The 16717-nt window shown below is 43.6% G+C and overlaps 1 protein-coding gene across 1 annotated transcript in view; it reads right to left on the bottom strand.

Moving 5' to 3' along the window:
* LOC122789851 (THO complex subunit 2-like) overlaps window positions 1-16717 on the bottom strand; it is a 2067217-nt gene that overhangs the window by 900678 nt on the left and 1149822 nt on the right. Inside the window, exon 12 of the mRNA XM_044057285.1 lies at window positions 8032-8227. Coding sequence (XP_043913220.1) covers window positions 8032-8227 — 196 coding nt within the window. The remainder of the gene's footprint in view (window positions 1-8031; window positions 8228-16717) is intronic.

Here is a 16717-nt window from a genome sequence, read left to right as displayed (position 1 = left end):
GCGTGATTGTCTGGTTCACTAAATGTGTTCTATTGTCACTGTAGCTTCTTTACAGTATGCCAGATCTAGGGATACTTTATTTTACTGGCACCTTTGCCACTGCTGCTGCATCCGGATTCATGGTTGGGAATGCTTCTACCCATTCTGATTATATATATGTGTAATCACTAAACAGTATTTCTTCCCTTCACATTTATTCAGATGTATGAACTCCATACAAATAGTACGGAACAGTTATGGTGGTGTAGGTAAACTCACTCCCTTCGGTTTAAATGCTCCCTGTGCATGATATCTACTGCAAATGTGACACGCTGCTCATGATGTTTGTATGTGGTTCCTAATTCCGTATGTTAGGGGTATTCTGTTAACCAAATGTACCATCCCCCCTGTTGAGACATGGCTATACCCATGGCTCCACAAAGCCGCATATCTGACTACATTAGACGTTAATATTGGCTTTCTCACTGTGGATATGTGCAGTCCGTCTTCAAGGATTGCTCCTCGTCATACCCACGTCGGCTTTTCTGCTTTCGTAGTTGATGTTTGCATTGTTTGTAACCTTACTACATCTAGAATGTCTGAGGATTGTCATTCCTCATTCAAACAAACACTTTCCAACTGTGAGGCTGCTTGTTTTGCAGCTGCATGAGCTCATGCCTTACCTTTCCTACTGTTATCCTGTTGCTTTCTATGACCTGCACATTTACAATTAGCTACTTTAGTGGGTAACTGAATGGAATCTAATGCATTCAAGATCAATTGCGCATGATTAATCGGTTTACCGGTGGATGTTATCATTCCCCTATTCTTCCACTGCTGCTCATAAACATGCACTGTACAGACAACATACTGACTATCGGGATAAATGTCCACACATCAGTTTTTCGCTACCGTACAAGCACGTGTTAAGGCTATCTATTCTGCTGCTTGAGCAGACACGTTATGCTGCAGGGGTTAGGCGTCTACAATCTCATTATCAATAACTACTGCACAACCTACTTGATTCATTCCTGTAGGACTCTGTCTACATGATCCGTACACATTAACTGTCACCTCTGCATCATCTAAGGGTATATCAGTGATATCATGTCTGTGTGTAGTTATTTCATCCATTTCGTATAGGCAACTGTGTGGTGTGCCATACACAGGTGTCAGACGTGACGTTGATAGGTTTAATGTTGTACAACGTTCAATCACCATATGAGGTTGACTCAGTGGTATGGTCAAACAAGACAAATGTCAGGAATGCTATCTTCTCTTGCAGCAGAATGATCGCGACTGCATGAGACATTCTCACAGTGAGAGGGTGGTATAATAACATTAAGGCCGGGGCCTGTACTGCCATGGGTGCTACAACAACTGCCTGTACACAATGTGGCACTGACCATGCCACAGTGTCCAACTGTAATGAGTAGTAAGCTATGGAGAGTAGCTTACTTCCATGCTGTTGCATCAAGACTGACGTCATATATCTCCGCTTACAATCTACGGTCTGACAACATGTGTTATGATTATTCGGCAGACCTAATACAGATGTTGAAGCTATCAAGCGTTTTAGTCTGCAGAAAGTTGTTTCTGCTACTGTAATCCAGTGTAGTATGTGTTGTGCTGCCATAGGTGTATTAAAGATTAAGGCAGACAATACAGCGGATTCCAAAGCATTGTTTGGTAACCAGCTTTGACAAATGTTAGTCGGCCCAGAAAGGACTTCATTCCCTTCTTGGTAGTTGGCTTGGGTGCTTGTGAAATTGCTACCTTCCTATCGTCATGTAATGTTCTACCCTACTTGGATACCACATATCCCAGGTACTTGACCTGTATTCTCTGTAGTTGCAATTTATGCTTGCTTACTTTATGTCCCTGTTCTGCTGAATATCTCAATAATGCTATTGTATCTTCCATACATTGCTGCTGGGTAGGGGCCGCAAGCAGAATATCATCCACATAAAGTAGAACTTGACTGGCCCCGGGTGGAGTAAACACCGGAATGTAGCTAGCCATCTCCTGTGGGAATATCGTTGTACTTTCACAGTATCCCTGCGATAGCCGGGTATGGCTGTATCTGTTACCCTGAATGTAAATGCAAAGCAATACGGACTATCTGGATGTATAGGTATTGCAAAGGAAGCATAGCTTATATGTACCACGGTAAGATACTTCTGTGGCGTGTTCATAGCATTCAATATTGTGTGTGGGTCTGGCACCATCGGTACCCTAGGTATTATTACATGATTTACAGCTTGTAAATCCTGTACCATCCGCCATTCCCCCTTTGTTTTCCAATCAGAAGATACAGGGGTATTGCATGGTGAATAGCGATTACTTTGTAGATGGGGAATTCCCTCTGTGACTTTACAGATATCTTCTGGTGTCCACGGTCTATACACTCACGGGTTGGGTCCTGGCCTTCCTGTCCTGCATGACGGTTCGGTACTTCAATTAACTGACAGATATCCTCACTCTGTTCTAGTGACTGTCTTCTTACTCGAGTGTCCCTAGGTATGTTACGAGTTCGGGATGTGGTTTCAATAGCTTCTGTTACATTTGGTCGTTGTGATACCTCTGTTGCCACAGGATAACGTGTGGGGACTAGCCTGCCCTCCCGCTTCATATCCTGGATGTGGTATCGGAGGTGGTAGGGGGGGGGGCTGTCGCTACTACTGTATTATGATCTTCTCTGTGCACGTATGATGCTTTCGCATTTGTAGTGTTCTGTTCCCTTCAGTTCACTACCTCAATCCACCTATGTGCTTGACGGATACCCAATTGTCGCTGTTTTGTTGCCTGCACATCTTAGGGCTGCCACCTTTTCAAATGCACAATGTGGGACATTAGTGTTCGGAACGTGTAATTTGCCAGGAAAAAACATACCCACGGCCAGTACATAGGACAGGATTTCACTTTTTGCCAGGAGAGCTACCAATTCTTGTAGCATTTCAGTTGCTTATTCTGTTTATTATGATATTTTGTTGTTCCAGATACAAAATTACTGTTTTATGCTACCATTTGAAACGATATCTGGGAAATCTTTGTCCTGAGATATCAGGACATTTGCCATTTGTTCGGTTTGTTTGCAGGACACAACTGGCCAAAGAGGGACTGTCCCTCACAGGGTGGGACAGGTGGTTACCCTAGAACATGTGCATCACATTTTCAGAGATTACAATGTTTCAGTAACTATATTTTGTCTAATATACCATCAATGTCATATTTATTACCCCATTTTGCAGACTATCTCACATTATGTGCTCTCTGCGATTGCATATACTTCACGTCACCCGTCAAACGGATCACATGATGTGTTTGTTCACTAATCTCCCATATCCTCTACACGACAGTTACGTACCTTCTCGTACCACGTGGTATCTCCTTTCCTGTATCCACTGTAGTGTCTACAATGACTATTTACTCTACTCTGTGTTCCCCTGACCTATGTCCAGATTTAACACTATTTGGATTGGTCTTCCACCTGCTATCACAACTGTTAACAGAAATACAATGTAGTCTGGTCCCTGATCTACAATAGACACAAAGAGGCAAACCCTCCTTACCTGAGCCTCCTGTTTATGAGTGCACGTTTTCTTCTTGGGATCCAGTTTTCCGCTTTTCAGCCACAGATCAGACAGTAGACAGCCTCTTTACACACAACAATTCAGTCTGAGGTCTTTTCATTCAAGAAGAACCATTTAGGCAAATTCTCCTGCGCAGATGTCTAACCACCCATGCACTCTGACCTGTAGCTTACCAAGGGAATTCCGGCTAAGAAGGATCACAATGTGAAATAAGTTGTTAAAACCAGACTGTAGTTATCAGTAGGCTTTTCTAAGTGACAGTCAATAACAAAGGAGGCTCGGGTTCACAACGTTTTAGTAGTGTACACAGGCAGGCAAAATAATATACAGTCCAAGTATGAGAGTTTTGTCTGACTCTATACAGTAAGCAATTTCTTTATATAGTGTTTACAATCAGCTTTTGCCCACCTTACTGACGTGGTCGGTCACAGGGCATTTCCATCACTATGGTCCGCAATAGTCTATACATACGTGGGTGCTGAGGTCGTGCTTTTAAAAAGTTTTCCCATGAGAATAACACAGCCTTGCAAGGCACCTGGTCAACTACAGTGTCCTTCTGTGATTGTAGCTGTTTCAAGGACCCTGGACTGTTCCGATACAGTAGTCAGTTCATTTCTTAATACGTTGCTTTGTCTCTCTGGTAAGGAGTTGTACTCTTATCTTCGATGGAGCTCACAAGGCCATCCTCCTCAGGGGAAGGGGTGATGTTATGCATGTACATACATTTATTTTTCTGTAACCCAGCAGATAATTAATGCTGAGAGACATAAGCCTGCTGTACTGGTTACTGCCAGGGTCAGAATTCCATCACACTACAGCTTAGCTTCACCAATTACATGCATGATCAGTTCTACTGCCATATTATGCGGTACAATTCAATGCATTATATAGTATTTGAGTCTAAACTGGCACTTCATATGTGTTTCTATATATATTTTTGAACATCATCCATCCGCCATATGCATGTTGTTCCGTCCTTTACCTTGACCGTGTGTATTTGGCGTCCGGCAACGCTACTCTCCACATGTAATGTCCACCTTCCCCTTCTTTGCCTGTAGCACCCTGTTAGGACGTCCTGTTTGGTAGGCACATGTTCCGCTATATGTTCGACTTCTCTGCATAGCTAATCATCGGTGCGGTGGTTCAACAACCCGACTTGTCCACATGTGTACAGTTATGTGCACCGTGTCGTATGCAAACCTATATGGTTTGGGCAGGTACATACCACATGCGGGATGTACACATTCTGCAGACACATTCACATGCAGCCATTTCCATATCTGTACCTGAGGTGGGTTGGTGACATGTGGGAATGTATTTGCCAGCGTGGCACTGCCTAACACAAACATCTTACCACATTTCAGGTATGCACATTGTGTGTAGGTGTATAGCTGCACACGGATGCTAGCAGGTTTGGGTGCACAGGTGTACATGGGTGGGACTTACATGCTACAATGAGGCTATTGTGTATTACATCTGAATGCATGGGTTCTGCTTCTGGATATCACACTTCAACATACGCCATCCAGTGTATGCGACAGACGTTGCTGGGTGTGGGATATGTTGCTATGCACATGTTTGCCTGTGTTTAAGGTATCTTGGTTCCTTCCTGTTGTTATGTCAACACAGCTACCCGGCTATGTACTCTCACTACTGCTTGTGACCATTATGGTTGGCACCTTTTCCAATGCCCATAGTGGGACATGTTTTGTGGAAACTTCGGATTTTGCAGGACAACACATACCCACGGCAAGTGGAGTTGACAGAACTTCACTTGTTTGCCATACTATCGCTTATTTTGTTAGCATTTGGGTTCCTTATTCAGTTTCTTATGCCATGTATGTGTTTCATATACAAATTATATGTTTTATGCTACTATTACATGTATATTATGGAATATTTTTGGCAGGGAATCTCAAGTCATTTTCCATTTTTCGATTTTGCAGGGACACAACTGTCCAATGAGGACTGTCCATGGCACATTGGGACAGCTGGTAACCCTGGTGACCATGCCCATGTCGCTACTGGGGTTGCCACCTTTCCAGTTGCCAAGGTGGGATATTTCCGGGACTCTCATCTGATTTTACTGGTCGACACATACACACGGTCACTATATAGCATAGAACTTCCTTGTTTGCCTAAATAAAAGCTTATTGTTGTGGCAGTTTGGTTGCTTATTCTGTTTCTTGTGACATTTAGGTATTTCAGTTACAGACATAACCAATTCATGCAACCATTACATTAAATACGGGATATCATTATGTCCTACAATCTTAGCACATTTGCCATTTTAATATTTTTTCGGGACACAACTGCCCATAGAGGGACTGCCCCTCGCAAAGTGGGACAGGTGGTAACCTTAGTCGCTACTCCTATGTCGGTGCGGCGCGCTGACATGCTGCGGTACACCTTCTCTGAGTATAACCACTGACGGTGCATTGCGGGACAAACGCGGTCTCATGCGTATCCTTTGCTCCTTGGACGGGTACACTTAAGCCTTCGTGGGTTGTATTTGCTTCTCCGTTTAGTTGGGACGGGTACTATGTTGCATACTATACGTGCGTTTCATTCTGCACGGGCCCTGGCTGCTGCCATTACTATTATGGGCAGACCGTGGCAGTCAGCACATTAGGTTGCTCACCGCATGCCAGCTTAGACACACCTCCGGACGCATCCTACTTGGGCTCGCTCACGTACACTACGCACGTGTCTGTGGTTGCGGCGCACTCATTAATATGCATATGGCGCTACTACGCCGGCTATTCACTGCACCGCCGGCGCAGCCCTTACGCCGGCCTTGCGCCGAGCTTCATGAATCCCGGGGTATATATCTTAAAATGTATTAAAAACTTTATTACTGTAAATAAACAAATTCTAGACAATGTGAACAGCATGTCATTTAGTACACCATTTTATAATGCAATGATGACTTAATTAAAAATACATGTAGCAAGCACATCAGGTTATAGTTCTGAGTATAAAATACAAAATTTACTCTCCTTTTACACTTGGCAATAAAACCTTTCAACTTAAAGTGTATGCCTCTGGTATTTTGTTTTTTTTTTTTTTTTTGGCATTCGAGAAATGAAGATACTTAAAGAGCAAAAATGTTAAATTCAGCTACACCACAGTATTCACTGCAAACACTACAGTACATCTGGTCAAAAATTTGTGTACGAGTCACAACTCTGCTGAGCACCATCAACCAGAGTTCTGATAAGCCAATCTACCCTGGAAAAAGAGGACCCATTTTGAGAAATATAAGGAACACAGTACACAACCCACAGAAGTGCAGACAGCAGTACACAAGAACACTGCTGAGAGACCTGTAGCAAAAGGTGAGGTAAAAAAAAAAGTCACCTCAAAAGTGGATAGAACAGAAAGGAACTGGTTGAAAAATACAAGCCTAAACAAATATGTAATGTAATTCAGACAGATTATGTATTCAGAGGCTTATATTATGAAATTTATGACAATAATATGAATAAATGGGTTCCTATTAGATGACCGAAGATGCATTCTATCGAATGCGTCTTGGTCGAACTTAAAACAACGAAAAGGCAAAATAGCGAAGCGGCTTTTAAGCGAATTCTTTCCCAGGGAAAGAATTTGCTTGGCCGCTTCCATTACTTTGTTTTCGGCACTGTAGTGCGATCTCAGAGTTGGTATATTTAAGAAGGGGGTGTGTGGAGGGGGCAAAGCCCCCCACTTTATGTATTCTTTCATTTTTTTTTTTTTTTTTTTGGAATAGCGATTTTCAAAATTGTAAGCTTTCGCTTACATGGGATCTATTATTCATCGATCGCTTTTTTAAGCATTCGATGATATAACATAGACCTGAATAAATGATGGTATTTGGAACTCCACAGCCTTAGCATTTTCTCAATAACTAAAAAAGTGCAGTAAAACTACAACAGATTAAAACAAGAGAAGCTTCAAGAAAGACACACAAGAATACATGTCAAGGTAACACACAGTAGCAATATGTGCATCTTTGAAACTATTCTGTAGGACAGCTCCATTAAATGGACACTGCCAAAAAAGCAGCATTTGGAATTTTTTCTTTTTTTTTAATCAGCTTTAGGTATCTTCATACCAAAACATAGAAATGTGCAATTTATTCAAAGCTACCAACTTATCAGTTTACTAGGCTGTTTACTTACTTATGAATAAATATGCAAAAAAGCACAACATTTTTAGTAAGGAGACTACAAATTAACTTAACATACAAAAATATCTTTGGAGGAATTAAACTTTAAGCAATAGACAACATGACTAAGCATGAAAAAATTATTCCAGGTCCCAGAAATACAGCAGTGAAAAAGAGAAAGTGTAAAGATGCAATCTTAAGAGCACTAAATATATACAAAAGCTATATGTCTTGCTGCACTCATGTTAGAAAAATACATCACCTTAAAAATATATTTTTTAAAATAAGACAAAAAATGTTGCCACTAACCTCCTTCATGAATGCTTTTCCCAAGCGGACCACTTTTGCAAATAATACAGGATCATGAGCAAGATGAGGACCAAGATAGCAAAGCATACTGAAGACTTCAGTTCTCAAGTCTCCAAAAACTTCTGCAGGTTTTGGTGCCCTCTTGTTTTGCAAAGGTCTAACCTGTGATCCTCTGGCACCTTTTGGAACACCAACCCTGTGAAACAATGTATAAATGATTATACAAAGGAAAATAGGCATTGCTTTCACATATCAACTGGTCTTTAAGAAGGCCTTCTTCAGTGAGACTATTCTCTTAAAACTAGTACTTTTTCTCTGAAATTCTTATGTTCAGGTGTTTGTGTGAGTGCGTGCACACATGCCATCTTCATGTACAAAATAATAAGGAAGACCTACAATGTACAATAATATAAATATGTACTTGTTGCAAATAAAGGAAAATCCAGTTAACAACCAATAGACAGAGGAGCTATCCAAAGGACCCAAAGAGATGGTTTTCTTCACACAACAGTACAAAAGTACAGTTTGTGTACACTTACCATAAGTGTAGATGTTCGAGTGCATTCACTGTTGCAGTCATCACACTTGGGTTATCTGCCTGCAGGTAGCCCTCAGTCGGCCTGGATACCAGAGACTTAGCATTTCTGCATCGGTTGCTGCCGTTTCAGGACTGACGTCAGGGGTATAAAAACAGGCAGCCAACGCCATTACATCAGTTTTTCTTGCCAAAAATGTCAGGAGCCCACCAGTAGGGAGCTAAGTTATGGTGGGGAAAAACACCACCAGTAAAAAGTAAATACTACTAGGCCTGTAAGGTGCGAGTAATAAACAGAGAGGAGAAAGAGAGACAAAATGGCTGGTGGGTGGGACACCAGGACTGCAACAGTGAATACACTTGAACATCTACATTTATGGTAAGTGTAAACAACTGTACTATGTTCTTCGTGTTTCACTGTTGCAGTCCAAACACACGGGTTGATTCCCAAAGCTGAAAAATGGGTGAAGGCAGTCAAGAAGAGTTGGGGCTGGCTAGTATGCCCTGCAGCACTGCTGTTGCAAAACCAGCCCTGGATTTGGAAAAGATAGGCAGGTGAAGGTGTGAACAGAACACCAGTTAGCAGCTTCCAGAATGCCCCTGGTACTGACTGCCCTGAGGAATGCTGTACAGGTAGAAGTAGCCCTAGTGGAATGTGTTCTGACCCCGTGAGGGGTTGGTTTCCCATGGTGTTTATAGCAGAAATGGATAGAGTGTGCTATCCATTTGGAAATTGTTTTGAAATGGCCTTGACCTCTGCCCCGGAGCAAAAAGTACAGTTGGCTACACTTACCATAAATGTAGATGTTCAAATGTATTCACTGCTGCAGTCATTACATTTGGGTTAACTGCCTGCAGGTAGCCCTCAACTGGCCTGAATACCAGAATCTTGGATTCCTGCGTCGGATGCTGTCTCCTCTTTCATGACGTCAGGTCGTCAGGGGTATAAAACATGCAGCCGATGCCATTATATCAGTTTTTCTTGTCCCAGATGTCAGGTGCCCCCATAATGAGAAGCAATTATATGTTATGTTACACCTCCCACAAAAAGCACATACACCAGAAAGCTCAATTACTCCAAACAAGAAGGAAAAGGTAGAGCCAAGACAGGTCAGGGGGCTGGAGGGAGGGTAACTAGGACTGCAACAGTGAATACACACTAACATCTACATTTATGTTAAGTGTACGCAAATGTACTATGTTCTTCGTGTTTCACTGTGGCAGTCATTACATTTGGGTTGATTCCCAAAGCTAAGGAAGGGAGGAGGAAGTTAGAGAGCATTAGGGCCAGCTATTAAGCCATGCAAAACTGCAGTGGCGAAACCAGCTCTGGATTTAGAAAAAAACAGGCATGTGGTAATGCTTGGTGAAGGTATGTACAGAGCTCTAGGTAGCAGCTTCTGGGATGTCCCTGGTAGGAACTCCTCTAAGAAAGGCTGCATAGGTAGATGCAGTCCTGGTGGAATGTGATCTAATCCTCTGTGGGGGAGGCTTTACATGGTGCTTATAGCAGAAATGAATGCAAAGGGCTATCCATTTAGAATTGATTTGCTTTGAAATGGCCTTCCCCCTACGCCCCTGCAGTAAAGCCAACTAGCAGCTGTTCAGATTTTCTGAGAGGCTTAGTCCTGTCCAAATAAAATCTAAGTTGTCTGTGCACGTCCAAAGAGTGCAGTATTCTCTCTCCTTTGTTTTGTGGATTCAGGAAAAAAGTGGGCAAATGAATGGACTGATTAAGGGCAACACTAGACACCACCTTGGGCATAAAGGATGGATTGGTCCTGATGGAAACCCTGTCTGCATGGAAGATAATGAAGGACTCCACTGCCATGAGGGCCTGTAATTCAGACACTTCTTGCTGAAGTGATGGCTAGAAGGAAGGCTGTTTTCCAAGAAAGGAATATCAGCTCTGCAGTAGCAGCTGGTTCAAATGGAGGGAAAGAGCTTTTCCAATACAAAGTTATGGTTCCAGGCTGGAGTGGGGGTTCCCCGGGGGGGGGGGGGGGTGTTGTTAAATTTTTAGCCCCTCTGAGGAAATGCTTTAACAGGGCGTGACAGAATAGGGGTGGTTCAGTATTACAATGTGTTGAGATGGCACAGGCATAAATTTTAAATGACGGGAAGGATAGGCTCCTGTGGAACATTTCTGTTAAGTACTGAAGGATATGAGGTAAGCTGGTCACCGTACAGCCCATCCCCTGAGTATGGCTCCAGGAAGAGTATCTTTTCCACTTTTCAGCATACAATTTTCTAGTACTAGGTCTCCTTGCTTCCAGAATGACATCTAGTACCTGCTTACTGAGAGATGCTATTGCAGAGCTCAAGAACTTAGCCAGGCTGCAAGGTTCAGGATTTGAAGCTGAGGGTGCAGGATCTGGCCCACCTACTGGGACAGCAGGTAAGGTGTCTGAGGTAGGTGCCATGGATCCAGCAGTATCATACTGTGCAAAAGGGGGTAACAGTGCTGGCGAGGCCAGTCTGGCGCAATTAGTATTGTTCTTGGTTTGTCCTGTTTGATCTTTAGCAGAACCTTCAAGAGGAGAGGCAGAGGTGGGAAGGCATAAACTGAGAGGCTTTCCCAGGTAAAGGACAGGGCATCCACTTTCCAAGCTTGACTGTGGGGAGTCCTTGTGCAGAATTTGTCCAATTGGTAGTTCTGAGGGGAGGCAAACAGGTCTATCTCTGGAGTCCCCCATTTGTTCCTCAAGAGGTTGAATATTTTTGGTTCCAGTTTCCACTCGTGTGGATCCATGAGATTTCTGCTTAGGTCGTCTGCCAGTAAATATAGTTTGCCTGGCAGGAATTGAGCTTGTAGGTGCACTTGGTAGCTCTAGGCTGTCCTCCACAGAGACATGGCTAGTCTGCAGAGAGGGTAGGAGTGGATTACACCCTGCTTGTTTATGTACCACATAACTGTGGTGTTGTCTGTCTTTACCAATAATTGTCCTAGAAGAATGTGATCTTTGAAGGCTGTCATGGAATTCTGTACAGCTAACATTTCTTTTTGGTTGGTTGATATGCAGGTACATCTGACTCAGGTTCCATTTGCCCTGAATGCACCGCCCTGCCAAGTGAGCCCCCCATGCATATTCTCATGCGTCTGTAGTCAGGGTTTGGGCGGCAGGGGGTAGACTGAAACAGAGCCCCTCGTTAAGGTGGCAGGCCTCTGCCCACCAAAGGAACTCTGTCTTCATACAAGGAATGATATGAATCATTGATTCCAGGTCCTGAGAATGTTGGCACCACAAGCTTTTTAGATACTGTTGTAGTTTCCTCATATGCAGTTTTGCATATGGAATTAGTAGAATTCAAGAAGCCATGAATCCCAGGGCTTGCAGGATTTTCCTTGCAGATAGCTGGGTCTTTGTGGCCAGTAGTTTGATGTAGACTGTCAAACTTGTTTCTCTGGCGTGAGGTAAGCCATCTGGGAAATTGTGTTCAAGCTTGGTCCCAGTAATACTATTTGTTGGCAGGGTACTAGATGAGATTTAGTTTCGTTTATGGTGTACCACAGCGAGTTTAGAAGTTTCTTTACAAATACCAGATGTTTTAATAGCATGTCCTGGCTTTCTGCCTGAACCAGACAATCGTCCAGGTATGGGTATATCTGAATATTTCACTGCCTGCAAAATGCAATGACTGGAGCTAGACACTTTGTGAATACCCTGGGCGCAGTAGATAAGCCAAAGGTAAGTGCACAGAACTGACATGCATGAAGCCTGCTCTGAAGCGTAGGTATTTTCTGCAAGATTCCTTTATTGGAATGTGCAGTTAAGCTTCCTTTAAGTCCTAGGTTGCCAACCAGGCATCTTTGCCTAGCATAGGAAGCAGCTGTTGAAGTGTTTGCATTTTGAATTCTGGGATTACCAAAAAGGTGTTTAGAATAGTGAGGTCCAGGATAAGGTCTTTTCTGGGTACCAGGAAAAGTCTCGAGTAAAAACACTGTCCCTTTTCTTCTGCTGGGACAGGTTGCATAGCCCTGATACTTAAAAGGGAGAGAACCTGCTGTTGAGCCTCTGCCCACTGATTTGGAGGTAGGTCTGGCCAACCATTTGGGCTGGTAAGGTGTGGAAGTGGAATCTGTATCTTTGGAAGACTACATTTAAAACCCATTTGTCCTGGGTAATGATTTCCCAGTTTTTTGCATGCAGGGTGATCTTTCCTCCTAAGGGAGCAGGCAGTTGAGCAGGGTTAAGGTTAAGTCATTGTGACATTTTTGCACAGGGGTAGTCTTGCTACTTCCAGCTTTGGAAGTGGGAGCCCCCCACTGCTTGGGCCTGTGTGTACCTTGAGACTGTAGCCTAGGTGGTCTGCTGTTCCTGGGTTTGGGCTGAGAAGGCCTGGAAGAGACTGGAAAGCACCAGTTCTTAGAAGGCCAATGCCTACTAAACATGGGAGGCTGTACTTGCATGAAATTTTAACAGTTTGTATAGATTTAACTTTTTCCTCCATCTTTTTAAGGACTACTACTGCTTTGTTGCCAAACAGGCAGTCTTGGTTTAAGGGAGCATCCAGTAATTTAGCTTTAACATGATCTGGCAAGTTTTGCTCCTTAAGCCAAGCATGCCTTCTAAGTACAGACCCAGTGACAGCAGCCCTGCAAGATGCTTCTAAAGAATCAAAACCACACTGCAAAGTATGTTTACCAACTTGTTCAGCAGAATGCATTAAATCTTGTAATTCTTTACGTTCAGCACAGTCAGGAATCATCATCATTTTCTATTTACGTAGTCCCATAATATACTGCCGAAACTTTAACATATGAAACTGGCAGTTAAAGCCCCTAGGGCCAAAGTAGCAGAAAGTACAGTTGTGCACCTACCATAAATGTAGATGTTAGAGTGTTTTCACTGTTGCAGTCATTACTCTTGGGTTATCCTGCTGGCAGGCTACCCTCAGTCGGCCAGAATTCCAAAGTCTAGGTCCGGCGTCGGTTGCTGTCGCCTCTTCCCTGACGTCAGTTCGCCAGGGGTATAAAAGATGCAGCCGACGCCATTTTCTTCAGTTTTTCGTGCCGCAGATGTCAGGTGCCCCCAAACTGGTAGGCTGAAAAATATGCCAATAAAAATGCATGCACAGAAATAACATTTTCTTCATCTACAAGCAAATACACCAAAAAGGTTGTATAGGATAGAGAAGTGCAGACAAGTCCTAGCAAAGAAAAGGGGGATGGAGGGTGGGTAACCTGGACTGCAACAGTGAATACACTCGAACATCTACATTTATGGTATGTACACAACTGTACTATGTTCGTGTTTCACTGTTGCAGTCATTACTCTTGGGGTGAATCCCATAGCTGAGGATGGGTGGCTGGGCTAAATAGGATTAGGAGAGGCTATGAGGCTCTGCAGAACTGCAGTGGCAAAGCCTGCTCTGGACTTAGAGTAAAGAGGTAAGTGGTAGTGCTTTGTGAAGGTGTGCACTGAACGCCAAGTTGCAGCCTCTAAGATATGTTTGGTTGGTACTCATCTGAGGAAGGCTGCTGAAGTGGCTGCTGCTCTGGTGGAATGAGGTCTAATGCCCGTAGGCACTGATTTGCCATGTTGAAAATAGCAGAAGCAGATGCAATGGCCTATCCATTTAGAAATGGTCTGTTTTGAGATGGCCTTTCCTTGTGATCCTGCAGCATATGACACTAAAAGTTGTTCAGTCTTTCTGAAAGCTTTAGTTCTGTCCAAGTAGAAGCGCAACTGCCTGTGTATGTCCAAAGAATGCAGAATTTTCTCACCCTTGTTCTGTGGATTTCGATAAAAGGTAGGCAAGTGAATGGTTTGGTTGAGGACCACACTGGACACCACCTTAGGCATAAATGTAGGGTTTGTCCAAAGAGAAACCCTGTCTGGATGAAAAATGATGAAAGGTTCCACAGCCATTAGTGCTTGTAACTCCGAGACTCGCCTTGCAGAGGTAATTGCTAGGAGCAGAGCTGTTTTCCAGGACAAGAATTTTATATCTGCTGTTGATGCTGGCTCGAAAGGAGGCAGTGTGAGTTTTTCCAAAACATAATTGAGGTCCCAGGCCAGAACTGGTGCTCTCCTTGGAGGCCTAATGTTTTTGGCCCCTCTGAGGTACTGCCTTATTAAAGGATGAGAAAAGATAGGTGGTTCCATACTGTAGTGGGCTGAAATGGCAGAGGCATGAATCTTAATTGATGAGAAAAAGGCCTTTGTTCAGCATCTCAGTTAGGTATTGTAAAATCTGAGGGATATTTGGTACACACGTGTCAATGCCTTGTTCCAAGCACAGAATCTCTTCCATTTTTCTGCATAAGATTTTCTGGTACTGGGCCTCCTGGCCTCCAAGATAACATCCATAACAGCTTTTGAAAGAGGAGTGTTCTGAATGGCTACATTATCCGCCATGCTGCCAGATTTAAGGTCCTGAGTTGGCTGTGCAGGATCGTATTGTTTTGTTGGGTCAGCAAGTGAGAAGTTTGAGGCAATATCCATGATGGAGCTTGAGACAAGCACTTGAGGAATGGGTACCAGTGCTGGCGTGGCCAATCTGGTGCTATCAATATCATTTTTGGCTTCTCTTGTCTGACCTTTAGGAGTACCCTGGGCAGGAGAGGCAATGGGGGAAAAGCATGTACGGTTAGATTTTTCCAGCTGAATGATAGGGCGTCCACTTTCCATGCTTGCTTGTGGTAAATCCTTGTGCAAAATCTCTGCAATTGGCAGTTGTGAGGGGAGGCAAATAGATCTATGTCTGGGCATCCCCATTTCCTTATTATCATGCTGAAGACTTGTGGATCCAGTTTCCATTCGTGGGGATCCATGAGGTTTCTGCTTAGTTCGTCTGCCAGTAAATTTGTCTTTCCTGGCAGGAATTGTGCTTGCAGGTGAACTTGAAAAGCCAATGCTGTGTCCCATAAGGTCATTGCATGTCTGCAGAGGGGGTAGGAATGTGTACCTCCCTGCTTGTTTAGGTACCACATGACCGTAGTGTTGTCTGTATCAGTAACTGTCCTGGGTGAAGCAGGTCCTTGAAAGCTGTCAGGGCATTTTGAACAGCTAGCATCTCTTTTTGATTGATGTGAAGATGCATCTGGTTTGCAGGCCATGTGCCCTGAATACATTTTCCTGCCATATGGGCCCCCCAGGCATAATCTGATGCATCCGTTGTCAGTGTGTCTGGCTGTGGGTAAAACTGAATGGCAGACCCTTGTTGTGGTTACAGGCTTCTGCCCACCATTGAAATTCCTGTTGCAGGCAGGGAATGAGTGTAATTACTGTGTCCAGGCTGTGGCAATGCTGAGTCCAAACACTTTTTAGATACCATTGTAGTTTCCTCATATGCAGTCTGGCATATGGAATTAGTAGAATGCAGGATGCCATGAAACCCAAGGCCTGGAGGATTTTCCTTGCAGATAAGTGGGTTTCTGTTGCCAATTTCTTGAAGTAAGTAGTCAGTTGCTTTTGGTTGTCTGGCGTGAGATCAGCCATCTGGGCAGTTGTATTTAAGCTTGCACCCGGGAATATTATCTCTTGAGAGGGCACTACTTTTGATTTCTTTTCGTTTACTGTGTACCCTAGGCCAATTAGTAATCTTTTTACAAACGTCAGATGCTTTAGAAGAATGTCTTCGTTCTCTGCTTGAATTAGGCAGTCGTTCAAGTAGGGATATATATGAATTCCTTTTTGTCTGCAAAACGCAATTACTGGTGCCAGGAATTTTGTGAAGACCCTGGGTGCAGTAGATAAGCCAAAGGGCAGTGCAGAGAATTGGCAATGCATTGAGCCAGCTATGAATCTGAGGCATCTTCTGCAAGATTGTCTGATTGGGACATGCAGGTATGCCTCTTTTAGGTCCGAAGTTACTAGCCAAGCCTTCTTGCCCATGGGCAGTAGCTGCTGTACAGTCAACATCTTGAATTTTGGAACTTCCAGAAACGCATTTAGTATAGACAGGTCCAGTATTGGTCTCCAGGTTTTGTCCTTTCTGGGTACTAGGAAAAGTCTGGAGTAAAATCCTCGCCCCTGCTCTTGATGTGGTACTTGCTCAATGGCCCTCATGTCCATGAGGGCTGTAATTTGTTTTTGTGCCTCTGCTCACTGATTGTGTGGCAGGTCTGGCATACCTTTTGACCTTGGTAGAGTGTGAAAATGGAACCTGTAGCCTTGGGCCACTATGTTCAGGACCCATTTGTCT

The sequence above is a fragment of the Protopterus annectens genome, chromosome 15.part0 (genome assembly GCF_019279795.1).
Source record: "Protopterus annectens isolate FY-2018-M chromosome 15.part0, PAN1.0, whole genome shotgun sequence".
Lineage (NCBI taxonomy): Eukaryota > Metazoa > Chordata > Ceratodontiformes > Protopteridae > Protopterus > Protopterus annectens.
This window is presented reverse-complemented; position numbering and strand designations above follow the sequence as displayed.